The sequence below is a fragment of the Lithobates pipiens genome, unplaced genomic scaffold (assembly GCF_037356315.1).
Source record: "Lithobates pipiens isolate NorthernLeopardFrog02 unplaced genomic scaffold, aLitPip1_a1.2 Scaffold_16, whole genome shotgun sequence".
In the NCBI taxonomy this organism is placed as follows: Eukaryota; Metazoa; Chordata; class Amphibia; order Anura; family Ranidae; genus Lithobates; species Lithobates pipiens.
In genome coordinates, this window is record NW_027507748.1 from 586722842 (window position 1) to 586744519 (window position 21678).

Here is a 21678-nt window from a genome sequence, read left to right on the forward strand (position 1 = left end):
TGTGGCCAACTCCTAGCCATAGGCCTGCTCACGACATTCTTGGCCATAAGCCTTAATCTTTGAATAAAGAAATGTCCATACAGATAATAGGTTTTCCACACATTACAGTAGCTTGCAAAGATGGCCGTAACATTTGCAATCACATTGACATACTAACAGAACTTTTTGGCACACACTGCAATATATAAGAGCAATCCTTCTGTAACAGTCACTCTGGCACAGAACGCCAGCACATAATGAATAAGCCATCTTCACCTCACTGCTCCTTGGGAGCACCACAGTGTTAGGACTCTTCTCCCTGTCTACTAGAACTTCTGTCACATTCTGGTGCTGTTCTATAGTACACCAGTCTTTTTCTCTGTGTCCTATATAATAACTCTGCCAGGCTGGGCACGCTCCCAGATGTTACTCCCTCACTCCCAGGTGTACTAGTACTCACATCAAAGAGCATTTAGCCTGCCCTAAAAGGCCTTTTGCATCCCACTCAGTCCACATCAGACCGTAACAAGAGTCAGGAGGACTACAGCTTATTCTTCTGGGTGTTACAGGCCCTTGGCTGTAGCTGACTACATCCACATGGCTGTGGGGTGTTTGGCTCCAATGCCCCATCTCTCTAGGCACTTCCCAACCTTGGATTTATTTAGGCACTAACACCCACTTACATAATTTCCTATTACCACACTATTTCGGTACAGCGCCAGCTAGTGGCAAACTAGCTAACTTCACCTACTAACACATTTAAATGGTCTGCCTGCACGCAGCACCTGGCGACTCAAGCCGCGCAAACACATGGCTCTTTCAGGCCGGGTTCACATATGTGCACCCCTGGTTTCATTCCCGGGGTCCGGTGTGTTTCTGTTCACTGGTTCAGGTGCGATTCAGGTCTGAATTGTTGTCAGAATTTTCAATTGAACTGGACCCAAAAATGCACAGGACCCTTTTGCAAGGAGCTGTGTGAACCGGCTCTATTGAGAGCTGGTCACACTAGCTTGTCATGCGGATTGGATGTGGTGATAACTGATTTAGTTCTCATGTGAATGAGGCCTTATGTGTCCCAGATCACTTTTTAGAATATCCAGATTTTTATGCCCTCATTTTTAAGCCTCTCACTGTCCATGCACATGAAGTCATAATAAAGCATCAGAAGTTTGCACAGTGCTATAAAAAATGAAGGGAGACAGTATAGTTACAATACAATTCAACACAAAGGGGTTAAGCTGGCCATACATGGGTCAAAATTCATCCGGGTTCAGCAGGGACCAGCCGATTTGCGATCCATGTGTGGCCAATGTGGTTGAATAGAGGTTGAAATACAGATCGACCACTGTTCAACCTCCCTGTTGGTATTTTTTTGCTCTATCAGGCTATAGGCTGCAGTGCTGATCTGTGTATTCCCCCACTGTCAACCTACAATGACCAATTGGGGAAGATTCCCCCATACACCTCGGATGTGTGGATGGGATGGGGGTATCGGGTCAGTCTTTTTGTTCAACCAGCTGATTGGACAAAAAAATCTGACCCATGTATGGGCAGCATTAGGAGAGCTTTGTTCATGAGAACTTACAATTTAAAGCGGTTGTAAACCGTGGAGAAAAAAAAACAACCAAAAAAAACCCTGCAAGACAAAGGCATAATTTGCTTGTATGCATTGCATACTAGCACATTATGAAATACTCACCTTAGAACAAAGCCCTCTCAGTGGGCTACACGGGACGCTGAGGCAACCTCTTCTGAACGATTTTTTTTGACAGCTTGAAACCGGCGTTTAAAAACGCCCGTATAGCCGCGTTCGCTTATAGGAGCGTTTACTTAAGATAGCATCATAAGACCCTCCAAAAGCACAAAAAAACTGTATTATTTAACTATTTCAGCCATTCTGTGAGACCAGTGTGAGTAGCAGCAGCTGAGAGAGCAGCAGTGTACTTACCTTAACTTACCTTACTTAGTATCGAGCTCAATTTCAGTGCTTTTACAATTGATCCCATAATGAGCACATGTGAGGAAATTAAAAAAGACAGATATTAAATTTCATGCAACTATGTTTGATCAAGTCGGGGGTCAAGCTCAATGGTGGGGTCATCTGGTTCAAATCTAACAACATATAGGTCAAATTCCAATTCTACTTTGGCTAACAGCAATGCTAGTGGTGTATTGGATTGGATCATGGGCTCATTAGGGGTATATAAATGGTCAATGAAGCATTGCAAGCAATTACACGTTTAAAAAAAAAACATTTTATAATTTTTTTTTTGTGGTTTTTCATCATTTGCTATCATTTTTAAGTTTTGTAATGTAATAAATATAGGGCACCTTTAAAAACGCTTCTAAACGAAAACACAGCTAAATGCCGGTACCGCGTGTAGACGCGTTTGCGTTTAGAAGCGTTTGAAAAATATATATATTTTTTATCAAAATAGCCGAAAATGAAAAAGACCTGTAAACGAAGCGTGGCTAAACGCGAGTTACCTCGTTTAGCCACGTTTGGCACCGGAAACTTCGGCATCTGAACTAATTTTTTTGCCTTCAAAGAAAAGCCTCTGAACGCAACTGCCTAAAAACGACATTAAAAAACCTGTGTACCCATATACACATAAGATAACATTGGATGAGTTCAGGGGCAGCTGAAAAAAGCAGCCAACTGCCTCTGAATGTCCGTTTACCAGCAGCAGTGTACATGAGGCCTTAGGCCCCATATACACGAGACGCTTTTACAACCTCTCCTGAACTATTTAACTTGACAGATAGTAACCCACGTTTCAAACATCCATTTTACCATGTTTACATGCTGCGTTTTGCTGCGTTTGCGTTTAGAAGCATTTCTTAACCACATGCCGACTAGGCCATAGCTGAAAGACGGCTACAGCGCGGTCGGCTTATTCTGGGAGGGTATCCATGGGCGTCCATGGACATCCTCCCAGAATCTTGCTCCTGCGCACGCAAAGGACCCGGCGCATCACGGTAAACGCCCGCTGATCGCGGCCATTTACCATGTGATCACTCCGTCAAATGACGGAGCGATCACTTGTAAACAAACCGACGTCACGTCATGACGCCGGTTCCTCCCTCCCCTCTCTGTACCGATCTGTGCAGTGAGAGGAGAGAGGCGGAAAGATGGCAGCAGCGCTGTGGGCACTTCACATCCAGTCCACAGCGCTGCTGCCATCTCTCCGCTCTGCTCAGTGACAATCCTCTGCCCATACTCTGCATCACTGTGCAATACTCTGCCAATACTGTGCAATACTCTGCAATAATCTGCCAATACTCTGCCAATACTTGCCAAATGCAATAAATTTTAAAAGAAAATAAAAAATTTTTACCGAATTTTCTGTCTTTTTTGATTAATAGTGCAAAAAATAAAAAACCCAACGGTGGTTAAATCCCACCAAAAGAAATCTCTATTTGTGTGAAAAAAAAGGACAAAAAAATTATTTGGGTACAGTGTTGCATGACTGAGTAATTGTCATTCAAAGTGTGAGAGCACCGAAAGCTGAAAATTGGTCTGGTTAGGAAGGGGGTTTAAGTATATAGTGTTCAAGTGGTTTAAAAAAAATATATATTTTTTTAAATGGGCAAAAACTAAAAACGCCTATAAACAAACGCATTTAGATGCGTTTGGCGTCTGAAATGTCGCAAACTTCAGCGTCTGAACCCTTTTTTTGCTTTTGAAGAAACGCTGTTAAACGCAACTGCCTAAAAACACCAATAAATGAGGCTGTGTACATGGTTACATAGGATAACATTGAAAAAAGCATCCAACTGCCTCTAAACGTACGTTAAAGCAGCATCCCTTAAATGAACCCCTAATGCCCCGTACACACGATCAGAAAATTGTACGGAAAATACCGCCTTCGAATCGATCGTATGATAATCAGATCGTTAGTATAGAGCTTTCAAGAGCCGATCATGACAGTTCATCTGATATTATTCAATCGGACGTGCACGAAAAAAAAATTCATACGATGCCAGATCATACGATTTTCATTTAATCAGTACAGCTGTCATTTTAAAATGCAACACAAGACATCACTTCCAATTTTTTTTTCTGTGGTACGGGAATTTTCGGGACTTTAGTAAACGCATCAGATGCGATCTGAGATTAGCATGCAGGGAAAAAAAATGGAAGATCGTTCATCTGAAAATCTCATCGTGTGTACGGGGCTTAAATGTGGGCATAGAGAGAGGGAATGCTCCCTTTGCAGAGTAGTCAGCTCCATGTCTTCTTATAAAGGGGATTTAAATGTGTGTTGCTGTTGCGCTGAGTTTGTGTGGCTTTGCTGTTGCAGAGGACATCTGACGTAGGGGGGTAGGTATCAGGATACACTGGGATTGCTTTGCATTGTTAGGCAGATTTTTGGAACAGGTAAAGAATGAAGTTAGTTGTGGAGGAAGCAGAGAGTTGAAAGGCTGTTGTGAAAGGCGGCCCGTCCCATCTCAGCCTCTAGTCACTCCCACAGCCCCAAGGCAGTTTGGCTATTTGCAAAAGGTATGCCACAAAGCAGGCTGTGCTAGAGGAGGAGGGAGAGAGACAGAGAGAGAGGGGAAAGCACAGGTCAAGAGGTGGCCATCTCTGCTCATAGCATTGCCCATTGTGCCAGTCCTGATCGGATCCAGTAAGTGCCCTGTGCACTCTTCAAGCCCATAGACACAATGTATGACTGCGTGGAAGCCTTCCCTCTCATGCCTCGGCCACTCTATGACATGAGTCCCCAAGGTGCCTGCATGCTGCGGAAAGCTGGCTGCTTTGGGGGACTGGACCCTTTCGGATGGATGCAGACCCACAGCTTACAATGTAGGTAACTCTTTATGTGTCTGTCTATTCATGGGATCTGTCTGGGGACACTACAAAACTCGCTCATGTACTCAATTCTATTTATAATTACAGGACAAGTGTTTGTAGTGTCTACTGCAACTGCACAAAGTCCTTCCGACACTTTCATTGTCGCTATCTAAGCTGCAACTTTAGCTATTTACTAACATAACAATTTTTTTGTTGACAGTTGAATTGTTTCTGATTGTATTGTCATTTAGTGTGTGTGTGTTATGATTAGTGTGATTGCAGATGATCAGGGTTGTGGGATGTGAGATCCATCACATCCCCTCCTGCATACCATGGTGGGATACACAGAGACCGCAATGCCTTCTTATTTCTGCATATCAGTACCATATGTGCAGTATAAACATCCACGCTATGTCCAGGGACTCTGCTAGGTGGATGTGACCTCCACTTGGAGATTTGTCTATCTCTTCGTACACATGTAAATAGTTGCTGGGATCGGTAACTTTTTATATGTAAAGACTAGTGTGTAGTGCCACATTGTGTGTACAAAGTCTCCCCAACAAACTTTGGTGCATAAGTAGGCTCTGTGTTATGACAGGAAGGTTCCCATGCTTAGGGCGAGGGTCAACTTGGGCATCACAGGGCAGATCCAGGCCACTCCGGACAGCGAAGAGTTAAAGTGCTCTTTACGTCGGCGAAGCATCTCTGGAAGTGCACACAATGCAGTGGGCTTTCCCAAGGGATGAAGTGTGTGGGTGAAGACATTACACTGGAACACTGAGTCAAGTACTGTGATTGTGCCTGTGAATGCACAGCAGTGGTTTAGTGTCAGTCCTGTGGGTGTGAAGGTTGTTCTAGGTATGATTGTGTGGATATTGTTTTGACTGTGTCAGATTGTGAGAGTGTTCAGTGTGTGGTGGAGGGAGGAGTACCAGTCGGAATGTAGATTTTCTTTCACGCTTGTTGGGCGGGTGATTTTTTTTTTTTTTTTAATATGGAAATTTGGCCAAGTGCCACTAGACAGACAAACAGGATGACAATCAGAAAAGGGCAAAGACACATTGAGCTCCACACCAAGGGTGAAGGAGTGTGTCCGTGTGGGTTGTGACTCTCTTCCAGCTATATATGCCTCTCACCATGTTTAGATATGTGACATTTTATGGAATCATTACATTTATCACTTTTATATTGCTGCTAAGCTGTCCACCATTGGTGTACAGTTGCAATAAGTATTCTAGAAATGTTTTAGTGTTTTTAAGGTGTAATATAAACCGCATGTGTGTGATTTGCCTAGAAACTAGTGACATGATAGTGGCACAAAGTTCTGTGATGTCACCGGTTCATGACACTATGTGGTACTATGCTACTCTGACATAAAATCCTGAACTGAACTTAGATTCCACACCAATTTTTACTTACAGACATCTATGAATTTGACCTAGTCTATCACTGATCATAAGCATTACATTGCCAAATTGGAGTTAGGTACCATACCAATACCAAACTGGAGCTAGGTACCAACCCAATGCCAAACTGGAGCTAGATGCCAACCCATTACCAAACTGGAGCTAGGTAACAACCCAATGCCAAACTGGAGCTAGGTACCAACCCAATGCCATACTGAAGTTAGATACCAACCCAATACTAAACTGGAGCTAGGTAACAACCCAATGCCAAACTGGAGCTTGATACCAACCCAATACCAAACTGGAGCTAGGTACCAACCCAATGCCAAACTGGAGCTAGGTACCAACCCAATGCCATACTGGAGTTAGATACCAACCCAATACTAAATTGGAGCTAGGTAACAACCCAATGCCAAACTGGAGCTTGATACCAACCCAATACCAAACTGAGCTAGGTACCAACCCAATGCCAAACTGGAGCTACCCTGTTTCCCCGAAAATAAGACCTAGCATGATTGTCGGTGATGGCTGCAATATAAGCCCTACCCCCCAAATAAACCCTACCCTGTTTCGCCAAAAATAAGCCCTACTCTGAAAATAAGACCTACAAGGACTTTAACTAGGGCTTATTTGGGGGGGTAGGGCTTATATTGCAGCCATCACCGACAATCACACTAGGTCTTATTTTCGGGGAAACAGGGTAGGTACCAACCCAATTACCAAACTGAAGCTAGATACCAACACAATTCCAAAGTGGAGCTAGGCACCAACCCAATGCCAAACTGGTGCTAGGTACCAACACAATGCCAAATTAGAGCTAGGTACCAAACCCAATGCCATACTGGAGCTAGATACAAACCCAATGCCAAACTGGAGCTAGGTAACAAGCCAATCCCAAACTGGAGCTAGGTACCAGAGCCAGTGCCAAACTGGAGCTAGGTACCAACCCTGCCATATAAAGAGCTCTAGTTATCATTCTGTATTTGTCCAAAAATGTTTAGGCCCAATAGAGGTAAATAAATGCCACCATTCTCTACTCACTCAATTTAATATTATATATTTACATTTATAATGTTTCACTAAAATATTGATCACCTACTTTTTAATACTGCATATGGAGCTGTTCAAGAATGACCAGTCCACAGGGGTTCATATCAATCCTAGCATACTTTCAGACACACCAGAGTTGCCCTGCTGCCAGTTCTGGCTTGGGTGGCTGTCAGGTGTTGTGTTGTGATCCTGGTGGAGAGGAATGATAATAGTAACATGCACACTTGTATTGCTTGGTTATTCATGTTACTTCATGGAGACAACGTTAGTGCCTGTCTTATCTCAAAAGATACTAGATTAATCATCAACAATATAAAAATCATTATTTTGCTCAAGGAAGAACAGGCATAGCTATCCAATGGATACCCATAAACATATCAGTTGTCATCGTGTCTGGTCCAGCTAACCCTAGACCTCCGAAATGTTAACTGAATAGCAATGTGTGCTTCCCTCCCAGCAACCAATCAGTTTCTTTGTTTTCTAACCTTCTAATGTTCTAACCTATCCTAGCACCAGGAAAGGGGGAAACTTGATTGGTTGCAATCTGTGTCTCTGTTTTCTAACATTCTAATGTTCTGACCTATCCTGGCACCAGGAATAAGGGAAGCTCATTGGTTGCTAGCAGGGTTCTGCAATAAGAAAAAAGTCAGATATGTTACTGATTAAATAATAGGTATTTTAGTTAGTTATATAGTTATGGTTAAAAATAGAAGTCTATTGGACTTAACTTTGATAATTATATTTTCATGTGACTTGTAGCTTTGATAGAGCAATTTCTTTAGTAGTATAAGTGATCGTGCATTTGCTCCCAGTTGTAAATACAGCTTTGGAATGTTGTGTCTTAAGCCTCAAACACACCACTAGTTTTTTTTTCCGTTCAACCCAGAGGACATGACAGCTCAGGTCAGAGCCTATGTACTAACAACCCAATGTTAGTACAGCAATATCTCCTTCTGTGCTATTGTGTTCTGACAGGGGGACGTCCCCCCTGCCAGAACACTCCAGTCAGCACTCGCTGACATTGGCTGATAGGGAGCCGGTCTGCTGAACTTTTTCGTTTTTGAGCCTTCAACAAACCGGCTGCCATACACGCGGGCTGAATGTCGACCGGGTTCTATTGAACCAGCCAAAGCCGGCCAACATTCGGCCTGTGTGTACGAGGCTTTAGGTATTAAATGTACACTGGAATATAGTGGGCTATGTTAATAATAAATAAATATATACATTTGAAAGTTATCCATATATAGGACATAACAGTGATACTGCTCAGATAGGGGAACAATGTCTAGCCTATAACAGCAAACTTCCAAAGGCTGACCACCCTCCAGGGGGCATAGGGGAATATCCATGTCTTAGTATGCACTATCATTTTCCTGGCCAACACTCTGTAGGCTAGAATGGTAGGTGGCAAATTCGATTGGCCAGGATGAATTTTCCCAGCCAATCACTTATTTCATATTAGACAGGCCAACAGCTACATGAATCCCACCTTACTCTTCTATATGTACAAACATACAAGTTCATCCAATGTGAACTTGAACATTCATGGAACGATCTTTTGTTGAAAAGATTTGCTGGCCGCCAAGTCTCCCATGCCCATCTGCCCGCCATCTAAAAATTTTTTAGGACACTTATAGATCTGCAAGGGCTTCAAACATAACAGTGTGTGGGGGTTCATTAGTCAATAGAGAGGGGACATTCTCTTTTGAAAGCAATAGACATGAGATTGTATCCAGTTAGACCGATTCAGCAGTCATCTCATGTCTATGGGCAGCTTTACAAACAAATGTGCTGCCGGATGTTTGCGTTTGGTAGCGAGCCATGCTACACAACTGACTTGGAGCACTTGGATTGTGCATACAGGTCTGCCTGTCCTCGATGGTGTATAGGAACCCCACTATGTCTTGTCTCTTGTGAATGATGGAGTTTTCATGGAGCTCTGAGTAGCCATTCCAGTCTATGTTCTCCAATGAGCGTAAGTTTTTTTTTTTTTGCAAAGGTTAAAACAAGTCAGGATGGGAGTAGGTTGGTTCTTGACATGTTAAACTGCAAACTACAGTAAAATTGCTGCTGTTGGGTGAAAGGGCGGTGAAACGGAAATGGACAAGCTGAGAATATTATGGGTTTGTGGGTTCTGCTGGAAGGCTTTAAACCTGTCCCACATATGCGGCACTGACAAAAGACTTCTTATGCTGCTTCTTCACAAGTTACCAGGATTCCAGTATTAGGGACAAATGGCTCTTAATGGTCCGGCTAGGTTGTAAACATTTTATGACTGTTATAAATGTTTCTACTTTGAAGTTCAGCCCATGGACAAAGAATTTCCTCAATTTTAGAAATTTGGGGTGGAAAACACTGTCATTTTTTTTTTTTTTTTCTCTCATTCCTGTCCCAGCATTTTTAGTACTTGATTTTTTATGATGGTAGAGGTGAGAGCTGGGTGAAGGGGCCTGGTTGCCTCATTTTTTTCCTCTCCCCTTGATCTCTTGATACCAGTCTGAGGCCCTCGTAAAAAGTTCCTTTAAACTTCTCAAATACTCAACTCCATCCCCCCTGCCCCTGCACGGCCATAATCCTTTTGTACGTGGGATATGCTGCTTTGTACATGAGCAAATGTTTGATAACTTTATTAGCTGTGTTAACAGCTTCTAAATCACACTGCATTCTAATTCATAGTTTAGCACATTTGATACAATGGCTCTTTTTTTGTCCCAAAGAATTTTATAAGTTCCTGAACTCTGAGCACTGTAGGAATGTTTTAACTTGCACTTTTCTTTGGACGCAAAATTGGAAATAGTAGGTTACGATGATAGAACAGAAATTTCAGCTAGCGCCGTAAATGATCAATAGAGATAAAATAAATAAAATACCAAAATATCAATAAGCACTTTGTGTCCTCAATGGTGCCATCCAGTTGTAGCACGGGAATACAACAGGAGTACAAAGCCGAAGGTTCAAAATGAAATAACTATTTCAAAAATATGCAGCCGACGTGTTTCACGGAGCAGAAGCTTCATCAGGGTGTAATTTAAAAAGCTTGGACACAAAGAAAACTCTTTAGCAAACTAAATGTATATTGAATGAAAAACTTTCTTAAGTTTAGCCAGTGTTAATGGCTGTATGTGCTCAAGCACTCCTAGTCAGTTATGTTGCACTCAAGGCTGAATGACTTTGGTGGTTTCTATTGCAAGATCCCACGTTGCATCATCTTGCATTGTTCGCGTACAAATGGCATTGACATTGGATTGCAGATTATATTCTCCAGACAGTTTGTTCCACCCACAAAATGATGTCCATTAGTAAACGTTATTTAGCAGGTACTGTATCTGTATCCATGGAGGAGCACCCTTCTCACTCTAGGACAGGAAGTATGTTAGAACTACAGAGCACCTCTCCCTCTCTTTTACTTAAAGCGGAGGTCCACCCTAAAATGGACCTCCGCTCATCGGAATCCCCCCCCCTCCTGCGCCACAATCGGCACCTTTCAGGGGGGAGGGGGGTGCAGTTACCTGGATAATCCAGGTAACTGCACCCACTTCCGGGCTAGCTCTCTGCGGAACGAGCGTAGGTTACGCCCCCGTTCCGCAAGCGCCCGCCCCCTTCAGCAAGTGCCCCGCTGCCTGCTGGGAAACACACAGCTCCCAGAGGCAGCGGGGACCGTCCGGATTGCGCCGCGCGGCTCGCGCATGCGCAGTAGGGAACCGGGAAATGAAGCCGAAAGGCTCCATTTCCTGATTCCCATACCCAAGATGGCGGCGGGACCCGGCAGCCGAGCGAGCGATCGGCTTCGGGTGCCGACATCGCGGGCGCGCTGGACAGGTAAGTGTCACTATTTAAAAGTCAGCAGCTGCAGTATTTGTAGCTGCTGGCTTTTAAAAAAAAAAAAAAAAACGCGGAGTCCCGGTGGACTCCCGCTTTAATAGCAGAAGTGAGATGTGTTACATAGTCCACAAATGACAGCTGGGAAAACTGATAACATTGTTCGAGACTTCAGTTCAGTGCACAAGACGTTACAAAGACATCAGATTTCTGGCAGGATCAGCAGGAATTTTTCTAAACTTGCAATATTCTTAGTGTGAAAAAAAAACAAAAACAAGTGCAGCCACCCCATCGGACTGATAAACTGTATTACGATATTTTTTTATTTTTAGACATGCTTTAAAGTAAAATTCCAGGTAGATTCTAACTACTTTTAAAAATGCTCCCTCCTAACACCTATTCGGACTAACCTGTGTTATGCCCTTTACACACGGTCGGACTTTCCGGCGACAAAATCCATCAGATTTTTTTTGTGACGGATTTTGTCCCAAACATGTCTTGCATAAACACGGTCGCACAAAGTTGTGAGAAAATGCGATCGTTCTGAACGTGGTGACTTAAAACACGTGCGACAGGCCAGTAGTCAATAGCTTTCGTCTCATAATTTATTCTGAACATGCGTGGCACTTTGTCCGTCGGAATTGTCTACACACGATCAGAATTTAAACGATCGGATTTTGTTGTCAGAAAATGTTAGATCCAGCTCTCAAACTTTGTGTGTCTGAAATTCCGATGGAAAAAGTCCGATGGAGCGCACACACGACAACACAATCTGATCGCACATTTTCCGTCAGAAAGTCCGACCGTGTGTACAGGGCATAAGAAAAGATCTGTATACTTACCTATTTTCAGGCTGCTCAGGTCCAGTCACGTGATCTACCATATTTTAGCCAGCGATGGCTGTAGGGCATAGAAGAGAGCGATTGGCAACTGCTGGTAATGCTTAGGAGTGGTGACATCTCCCATAGGCTTCCTATGGTCCATCCATTGTTGGCTCTCTCTCCTCTCCCCTGCAGCCAGCGCCGATTTAGGCTGGCCATACATTATACAATTTTCTTGTTCAATTCCGTTTAGATTTGCCTTCAAATATGTAGTAATACATACATACATACATACATACATAGTAATATGTAGCCAGCCTTACAGAAGGAAGCTGGATCATGTGACCAAACCAGAACGACCCAAAAATAGGTAGGTATTCAGATCTTTTCTGACCCAGGTTAGACAGAATAGGTGTTTGGGGGGGGAAGCATTTTTAGAGCAGTTACATTTTTCCTGGAATTATACTTTAAGATCAAATTTGCATGAAAAGTCAAAGTTTATCAAATCCTCTATGAATTCTCTACTTTCAGCTTGAGCTTTCCTATGTGCCAACAAGTGCTATAGATAGGCATGATCTTATAGAATGAGCTTATTCATATGGGAACACAGGGTTCCCCTAAGCTATGCGTTCACATTTGAATTGAGCACTGCAGACTCTACTAATTTACTGTTAGCATTCCCCCCCCCCCCCCCCCCCCCGGGCTTTTGGTTTTCCCCCTTTTCTAATGTTTTTTCTCTATAGCCTCATTCTCTCCCTCAGCTACCCCTCCCTTTGAAATGTCACTTCCTCTCCTTTCTCACGTTGGCATGGCTGAGTCAAAAAAGTTGTCAGAGTCTACGTCAGGCAGTGGCATACGTGCGTGATGGTATTTGTTGCAATATTGGTGCCTGGTTAAAGAAGGAAGTGAGGCAGACACTTTGATGCTGATATAACACAATCCACTTACACGACAAGCTGCACAAATTGTCACATAGTGCTGTGGTGTAGGGCTTAGTCTTCTTTTTTAACGTTGACCTTTTATTTTCTTTTAAGCTTAACCAGTGTCAGTACAGCACTAACTATAATGGAAATGCATCATGTATGCTCATTTCATACTAAGGAACACCTCTTTAACCATTACCAAGGTTAAAGTGTATGTATACCCCAAACTGTTTTTTTTATTTTTATTTTGGGTAAAGTGGGGAAAGGTTAGAACCCCTGTCAAGTTTTTATTGCAGTCTGTCCCACTGGGGAGATTCAGCCTCTCTACCCATCCTGCTGACTATTGTGATTAAAAAAAATAATTATGGAAAATCCAAAATTTTACAGTTGTCCCAGAACAGGAATAGAGGAGACATCTTGCAATGGGGACACTAGATTTGAGGTGAATTCCCATCACTTTGTAGAGATTTACTCTTCCTGTTCCACCTCCACATCAGGAAATGAAGGAAATCTCCCCAACTGGACACAGACAGCACTGACAAAACTAAACCACCAGGGGATTTTCCATTCCTTTTTTTTTTTTTGCAAAACCTAAAATAAATATATATAAAATAATATAGGTTGGTAAGCTGAGATAGGCATTGTCAGTTCCTTGTATCTGTATGTTTATAATGCAAAAATGACAGATAACTTTAGATAACTTTTGTCTTAGAGATGATTCATTTCTATGTGATGGCCCACTGACATTATATGTTTAAACAGTTATATCAAAATCTTAAATAAAAATGAACACTTTTAGTTTGTATATAATATAGAAAGGTTAAAACCCTTGTTTTTTTTTATTTTTATTTTTATTTTTTTTTGCTGTTGTGTCCCATTATGCAGTTTTGTTTTGTTTCCTATCTCAAAGCACAACAGGAAGAGAGAGGAAATCTCCCCAAAGTGAGGGAAATCTTCTCTTTGCTGTCTCTGGTACACGTGCCCCTAGTAGATGCTTTTCACTCTATTCCTATTAAAGTAACAATTCCAAATTTTAGATTTTCCTGCCGATAGTGCTCATCAAGACAAATACAATGGAAACATTTCCACAAAATACAGTGCCTTGCAAAAGTATTCACCCCCCTTGGCTTTTTACCTATTTTTTTACATTACAGCCTTTAGTTCAGTGTTTTTTTTTTTAAATCTGAATTATATGCGATGAATCAGAACATAATAGTCTTAAGTTGGTGAAGTAAAATTAGAAAAATATATACATAAAACTATTTTTCAGAAATAAAAAAGTGATAATTGGCATGTGCGTATGTATTCATCCCCTTTGTTATAAAGCCCATAAAAAGTTCTGGTGCAACCAATTACCTTCAGAAGTCACATAATTAGTGAAATGATGTCCTCCTGTGTGCAATCTAGGGGTCACATGATCTGTCATTACATATACACACCTTTCTGAAAGGCCCCAGAGGCTGCAACACCTAAGCAAGAGGCACCACTAACCAAACACTGCTGTGAAGACCAAGCAACTCTCCAAACAAGTAAGGGACAATGTTGTTGAGAAGTACAAGTCAGGGTTAGGTTATAAAAAAATATCCGAATCTTTGATGATCCCTAGGAGCACCATCAAATCTATCATAACCAAATGCAAAGAACATGGGACAACAGCAAACCTGCCAAGAGACAGCCGCACACCAAAACTCACAGACCGGGCAAGGAGGGCATTAATCAGAGAGGCAGTACAGAGACCTAAGTTAACCCTGGAGGAGCTGCAGAGTTCCACAGCAGAGATCTGAGTATCTGTATATAAAAGGACAATAAGCCGTACGCTCCATAGAGTTGGGCTTTATGGCAGAGTGGCCAGAAGAAAGCAATTACTTTCAGCAAAAAACAAAATGGCGCGTTTTGAGTTTGCGAAAAAGGGATGTGGTAGACTCCCAAAATATATGGAGGAAGGTGCTCTGGTCAGATGAGTCTAAAATTGAACTTTTTGGCCATCAAAGAAATTGCTATGTCTGGCGCAAACCCAACACGTCACATCACCCAACGAACACCATCCCCACAGTGAAACATAGTGGTGGCAGTATCATGCTGTGGGGATGTTTTTCAGCAGTCGGGACTGGGAAACTGGTCGGGGGTTGAGGGAAAGATGGATGGTGCTTAATACAGGGATATTCTTGAGCAAAACTTGTACCACCATGTGTGATTTGAGGCTAGGACGGAGGTTCACCTTCCAGCAGGACAATTACCCCAAACACACTGCTAAAGCAACACTTAAGTGGTTTAAGGGGGAACATGTAAATATGTTGGAATGGCCTAGTCAAAGCCCAGACCTCAATCCAATAGAAAATTTGTGGTCAAACTTAAAGATTGCTGTTCACAAGCGCAAACCATCCAATTTGAAGGAGCTGGAGCAGTTTTGAAAGGAGGAATGGGCAAAAATCCCAGTGGTAAGATGTGGCAAGCTCATAGAGACTTATCCAGAGCGACTTGGAGCTGTGATAGCCACAAAAGGTGGCTCTACAAAGTATTGACTTTAGGGGGTGAATAGTTATGCACATTGACTTTTTCTGTTATTTTGTCCTATTTGTTGTTTGCTTCACAATAAAAAAAAACATCTTCAAAGTTGTGGGCACGTTCAGTAAATTAAATGATGCAAATCCTCAAACAATCCATTATCCGTTAATTCCAGGTTGTGAGGCAACAAAACACGAAAAATGCCAAGGGGGTGAATACATTTGCAAGGCACTGTACACTGAGCAAAATTTTAAACACAACACTTTTGCCTTTGCCCCTATTTATCATGAGCTGAAATCAAAGATCTATGACTTTTTCTATGTACACAAAAGGCCGATTTCTCTCAAATAGTGTTTAAAAATTTGTCTAAATCTGTGTTAGTGAGCACTTCTCCTTTGCCAAGATAATCCATCCACCTCACAGGTGTGGCATATCAAGATGCTGATTGGACAGCATGATTATTGCACAGGTGTGCCTTAGGCTGGCCACAACAAAAGGCCACTCTAAAATGAGCATACTTTACTGTATTACAATACAAATACATATACAATTATATATATATATATATATATATATATATATATATATATCAGCATCCCCATGTCAGAGCCCAGCTAGGTGTAATATATCCTACAATATCTACATTATCCATACTAATGTTTTCATTTCATGCGTGTGATTCCTATCTTCTAGCATCTCTATCTATTTAGATCAGTGGTCTCCAAGCTGTGGCCCGTGTGCCAGGTGTGGCACCTTTGCTTGTCTTTATCCAGCCCTTGGGGCAATATTCTTCCCACTGATACAAAGTACTACACCTCCCATTGACACCCCATATTGGGGCACTATTCTTTCCACTGACACCAAAGATGGAGCACTATTCATCCCACTGGCACCATAATTGGGGCATTTTTCTTCCCACTGACACCAATGATGGGGATTATTCTAGCCACCAAAACCAATGATGGACCACTATTCCTCCTACTAATACCAATAATAGGGCACTATTCCTCCCACTGATACCAAGGATGGGGTACTATTCCCCCCACTAAGACCAACTATAGGGGTTACTCCTCCCACTAACACTAACAATTCCCACTAATACATGATGAGGCATTGTTCCTCCTCCTACCACCCACAGACGGTGTTATGTAATTTCTTTTACCCCTCTGATGACCAAGTCTGAGACAATTTCTACTCTCAATGGTCACAATCCGGCCCTCCCAAATTCTGAAGGACAGTAAATTGGATCATTGTCTAGAAAGTTTGGAGACCCCGGATATAGATGCTGCTAGGAATCAAACACAATAACCTGTTAAAAGTTCTAACCACTCTACATTTTATTGAAAAAGTGTTTTGTTGCACTGGGTTAGATTTACTAAAACTGGAGCACTCAGAATCTGGGGCAGCTGTGCATGGTAGCCAGTCATCATCTAACCTCAGTGTGTTCAGGTTTGACAATAAAACCTGGAAGCTGATTGGTTTCAATGCAGAAGTGAGCCTGATTGTACATTCTCCCGCTTTAGTAAATAAACCTCACTGTTTCCCTAGTGATGATATTCCACAAGGTAGTGAAGTATTCCTCCTCACTGGGGAAGAAGACCACAAATAAAACACGACAGAGGTTCCAGCCCTTCCCCACAATGTCCAAGACAATGCTACGTTTATAGCCAGCTGTACATGCTTTGATTTCTTGCCTTCGGCCCATGTGCTGAGTTAGGAAAATTCAGTAGATTCCCCCATTTACACTAAACATTATGGATGGAGGACTCTCCCCTCCCAGCGATAGTATTCCGAAAGTTGTTTCATAGTGGCTGAGATTTCATAGTTGCTAATGTTGAATAAAGACACCAGTCCATCCAGTTCAACCTGAGTGAGTGTCTACAATTGTCCCTATCCCTGTACATTGCACACTCACATCAGTCCCTACCCTCAAGGAGCCCACAATCCAAGGTCCCCATTCATATATTAGGGCCAATTTTGGGCAGAGGCCAATAAACCTACCTGCATGTCTTTGGATTGTGGGAGGAAACCGGAGTACCAAGAGGAAACCCACACAGGCACAGGGAGAACATGCAAACTCCAGGCAGGTAGAGTCGTGGTTGGGATTTGAACCAGCAACCCTTCTTATTGCTAGGGGAGAGTGCTAACCACTACACCACTGTGCCGCCCAAATTGTTGAAATCTGGGGCTGTCAGAACAACCGAACAGTGACTGCATCTAGTTTTTACCAGACTCTTTTGGTTTTTCAGTTGAAGTTTCGTGAGCCGGGTGGTGTCAGGACCACTCACGTTTCGAATTTTGGCCAGTTCAGCAGGAATTGGCTGAAATTTTACCCATGCATGGACAGCTTTAGAGTACATCAAGGGTGTGTGTGTATCCCTTATCACCATCACTGGCATCAAGTTAAAGAGGAGCCCCCTCTTCTACTGAAGGGATAATTGTTTGTTTTGTTGTGTTCAGAAGCTATTAAGCAGGATTAGTCCCTGGCCTGTAATGAGATCTGCCCAGGAAATGGTTGGACTGATAACCAGCTTTTCCAACAGAAGGGATTCTTATGGAAATGTAAAAGACAGCTTCTGAAGCCTCCACTGGGCTGGCACTGTTTGTGGGCTTATTGTCATTCTTCATTTTTAATTGCTCAAGAGATTAGACTGTAATTAGGGCAGGATTTACTTATCCTCTGAAAACTGAAGTGCATTGGTGCTGTTTGCATGCCTGTGCGTGTCACACCATTGTTGTATCTCCCTGGGACATTGTATCAGTGTAACAGTAACCAAAAAGACCGATGTGAGAGTCCTCGGGAAAGTGACGCTTTCAAAGCTGGAAAGTGCTTTGCATGACTTTTGGAGAAGATGGTTGTTATAACCCGGGCAGACAGCACCCCACCCCTACCACTGGGAGAGACAGCATCACTTCATGAAGCGCTTCCCAGCTACACAGGATCTCCATTACATCTCTTCATAAATCACAGCCATGGCTCTCTCCAGGCTGAGTAATGTCCTACTGAACACATTACATAATTGCCTCTCATCTTCCAGGGATGTGATGTGCTTGTATGTGTGAATATCATGTTGGCTATGACCATTCTGACGGCATTTTCTGCTGGCTACACATGGGAAGACTTTTTATGAAGGTCCGCTGAACTATCTTCAAATTATCTATAATGGCATTACACATTATGATACAGTTGGTGGAAATGATCACTAAATGATTACTAAAAATACTGAATATTTTAGATGATAAAGTATTCAGTATATTCAAGCAATGCCGCATACTAAAGCATCACCCCACGATGGACTGGAATGTGGCAGAACACATCCAGCCCATGGATGATGATCTCTGGTCATGGTTGATAGTCTCTGCAGGTAGTAGAAAATCCCTTTAAGCATGCCAGATCTCATATTTGCCGACGATATCTATATTTCTAATGGCAGATTATTTTTGAACTATGTCTGATTCTCTCAAGGGATGGCCCAGGCATAGTCATATTGGCCAAACGTGTCTAGATGAAGAAATGCAGATGTCACTGTCAGCCACCATGAGCCATAAGGCATCATGCAGCCTGCTCAACAAAAGAGCTAAATGATGCTGCCGCCTAATAAATACAAGCCATTGTGAGCATGTGTTTCTGTATTTCTGGGAGTATTTGTACTTCTGACTGATGGGACACATAAAAATACAGAGTCAGCAAAGCCATACAGAGCCAAGGAGGAATGGGGCAAGGCAAGTCTTTTGTAATGGATCCCTTATTGTCATGGGAAGAGGATTACCGTGAGCGCTCAGGGCCTTTTTTTTGTGTGATCCCGTTAAACTTTAATGATGTCAAGTGCATGTCGTGTGTAAAAAGGGGGTGGTCAGCCAAGGGAATTATCTGAAGAATTTGCTGAAATCTCGCCTTCCTTTATACCTTGAGACAGGACCAAGAACAACAAGAGACTCCATGTTGTTCCATTATTTAGCTGTATGAAGAATTACTGAGGGGTGTTGTATTTTTGTAATGCAGTTAGGCTTAACATATAATGCTGTTAAAAGTCACAAAGAGACTGTACATCTTGTTGTATTGTATCTTTATAAAAAAGATAGATGACGATTGTTAGATTATCGTCTTAGTGTTTGTCCTTTTACCTTTAAGAAATGTCAATTGTAGAAACACAGCGCTCCTTATTAAGAGCTACACATATTACATATATTATTAACCGGTTTAACACTTTTGGTCCAATTGTGTACATTCTGTATTGAACCACATAGTATATCTCCCTTCAATTTTTGAAGCAGATTTCACTAGTGCTTTAAAATAGCTTTTGCAGATTTTCTGTAGAGAATGGGATTGATTACACAAAGATATGGAGCATATGTACTTGCAAAAGTGAATGTTTACTAAAGCGGACCATAGAAGGATCAGCAGGGATTGCCTGAATTTCGATCCACCTATCGCTGTTCCTGTTCCCGATCTAATAATCAACTTTTCTCGAACTTGCTTACTGGAAAATGTTCCTTTGATCAGTGTTGCAGCCAATCGCCTGCATTGCTGTTAAGTGTATGCTGACTTAGAGGAGTCGCCACTGTCAGAATACAATAGTACTTGCTAAAGCAAATGTTCACTAAAGCCTAGTAAACATGTGCCGAATGCTCGGTGACACCGACCAGTTCAATAGAAACTGGCCAACATGCGGCCAGTGTGTATGGCAGCTGGTCTGACAGAAGTTCTGTCAATTTCTGTCAAAGGGCCTTGACCGAAAATGAGCCAATTGCTGAGAACTCTGATGGGAGTCTTCTGGGGGGCGCCCACCGGTCGGAACACAATAGCACAGCAGGGGAGATCGCTGTACTAACATTGGAAAGTTAGTACAGCGGCTCTGACCTAAGCTGTTTTTTTTTTTCATTCAGCCTGCTGGCTTGAACAACAAAACTAGTGTAGCTGTGCCCATTCCCAATCTAAAGATCAAGGGTTGACCTTTGATCAGCGCTGCAGCCTATAGGTTGCAGCGCAGATCAATGTATTCTGATAGCGGAGGAGTCGCCGCTGTCAGAATACAATAGCAAAGCTGGCAGAATTCCCAGGCCTTTACCTTGCCTGTGTGGATAGGGGAATTCATTCAGTTTTTTTTGAACAGCCATTTAAGGAGGCCAGCCTTGGTTTAGTTAAGGAGGTGCAGCCAAATATTCATCCATTAATGTGCAAAATCCTTTTTGATCCTAATTTCCCTTGCACATAATTGGATATTCAAAATGAACACAGCTTCACCTTCTTTACTAGGCACAGTACACCTGCATTTAGCAAAGTGAACAGCTTCTACTCCTCTTGTAAGTCAACCCCAATAGGTTGCTAAGGCAGGCCATAGATGATGCCATTTTATTTTCTGCAACCATAGGGTGTGGGGAGCCACCCCTGCCAGCAGAGCAGAGTGATTATTGGCTAATGTCACTGGCAATAATTGCATGTAAAAATCCAACATACTGGCTGTACACAAATCGTTCAATGGATTGACTTGGTTGCAATCAGCCTGCCCATATGTAGCTCAAATCTTGGCTAGTCCCTGCTGAACCAGCCAAGATTTAAACCATCTATGATCAGCTTACATTTTTTTGCCTAGTACAATTGAGGCTCCCTATGTTTTTCAAACAACAATCCTTCTGAGGGTAGGAGGAGACAGGGCCAACTGATCATTTTTGAGGAGAACAAATATCCTGTAGCTGATATTATTTCCACCTTTATAAAAATAAGTATTGAAGCTTGGGTGGTCTGCTGGTGCAATGAGATCTTTCAGTAGATTGTGTCCTTTGGCCCGGCTGCGTTTTAAAACCTGTGGTCATCTTAACTGCTTGCCATCCCAGCCATGTCATCTAATTGCAGATTTCCCTGATACCAAATGATACTCTACATAGTCTGTACAATCGAATATCTTCCACGCTACTTAGAAATGGTCACGTGATCACCTCATGAGGAAATTGGCCCTGTGGGGGGAATTTCTTGTTTATCACATGTGGGTTTTATGCAGCTACCAATCTTATCTCAGCAATGTTTTTTTCCTTTTGATTCTTCTCTAAGATATAATTAATATTTTCCTGTGCTGAGCATACTTATCTGTCGCATTTGGTCATGAATGGATGAAGATTTACTATCTTATACAAAAAATATAGAAAGACTTTATTGTGCCTAAGTAATACACTGAAAGCTGTACCTTTTTCCTTGAATTCCACCTGAAATAGCAGTACTTATTCTGACGTTACTTTGTCCAGGCACTCCTGTGCCTTTGGCCTAATAGCTGTATATCTACAATGTGAGATCATCTAGGGACTGTTACCTCTGACTGCTGGTCTCAAAAAATTTAGTGATGTTACTGCTGTACTACTCACTGTTCTTCCTACTGGAGAGA

At 42.3% G+C, this 21678-nt stretch overlaps 1 protein-coding gene across 5 annotated transcripts in view; it reads left to right on the top strand.

The window, feature by feature from the left end:
* Positions 1-21678, top strand: part of RARG (retinoic acid receptor gamma) — a 343460-nt gene that overhangs the window by 273188 nt on the left and 48594 nt on the right. Inside the window, exon 1 of one of the 5 annotated variants that reach the window (XM_077483868.1) lies at positions 4468-4789. The exons of 3 other annotated variants lie outside the window; for them this stretch is intronic. In XM_077483868.1, coding sequence (XP_077339994.1) covers positions 4648-4789 — 142 coding nt within the window. In that variant the 5' untranslated portion in view covers positions 4468-4647. Of the gene's footprint in view, positions 1-4467; positions 4790-21678 lie in introns of those variants that run through there. One more of the 5 variants, XM_077483869.1, reaches the window with a different exon arrangement.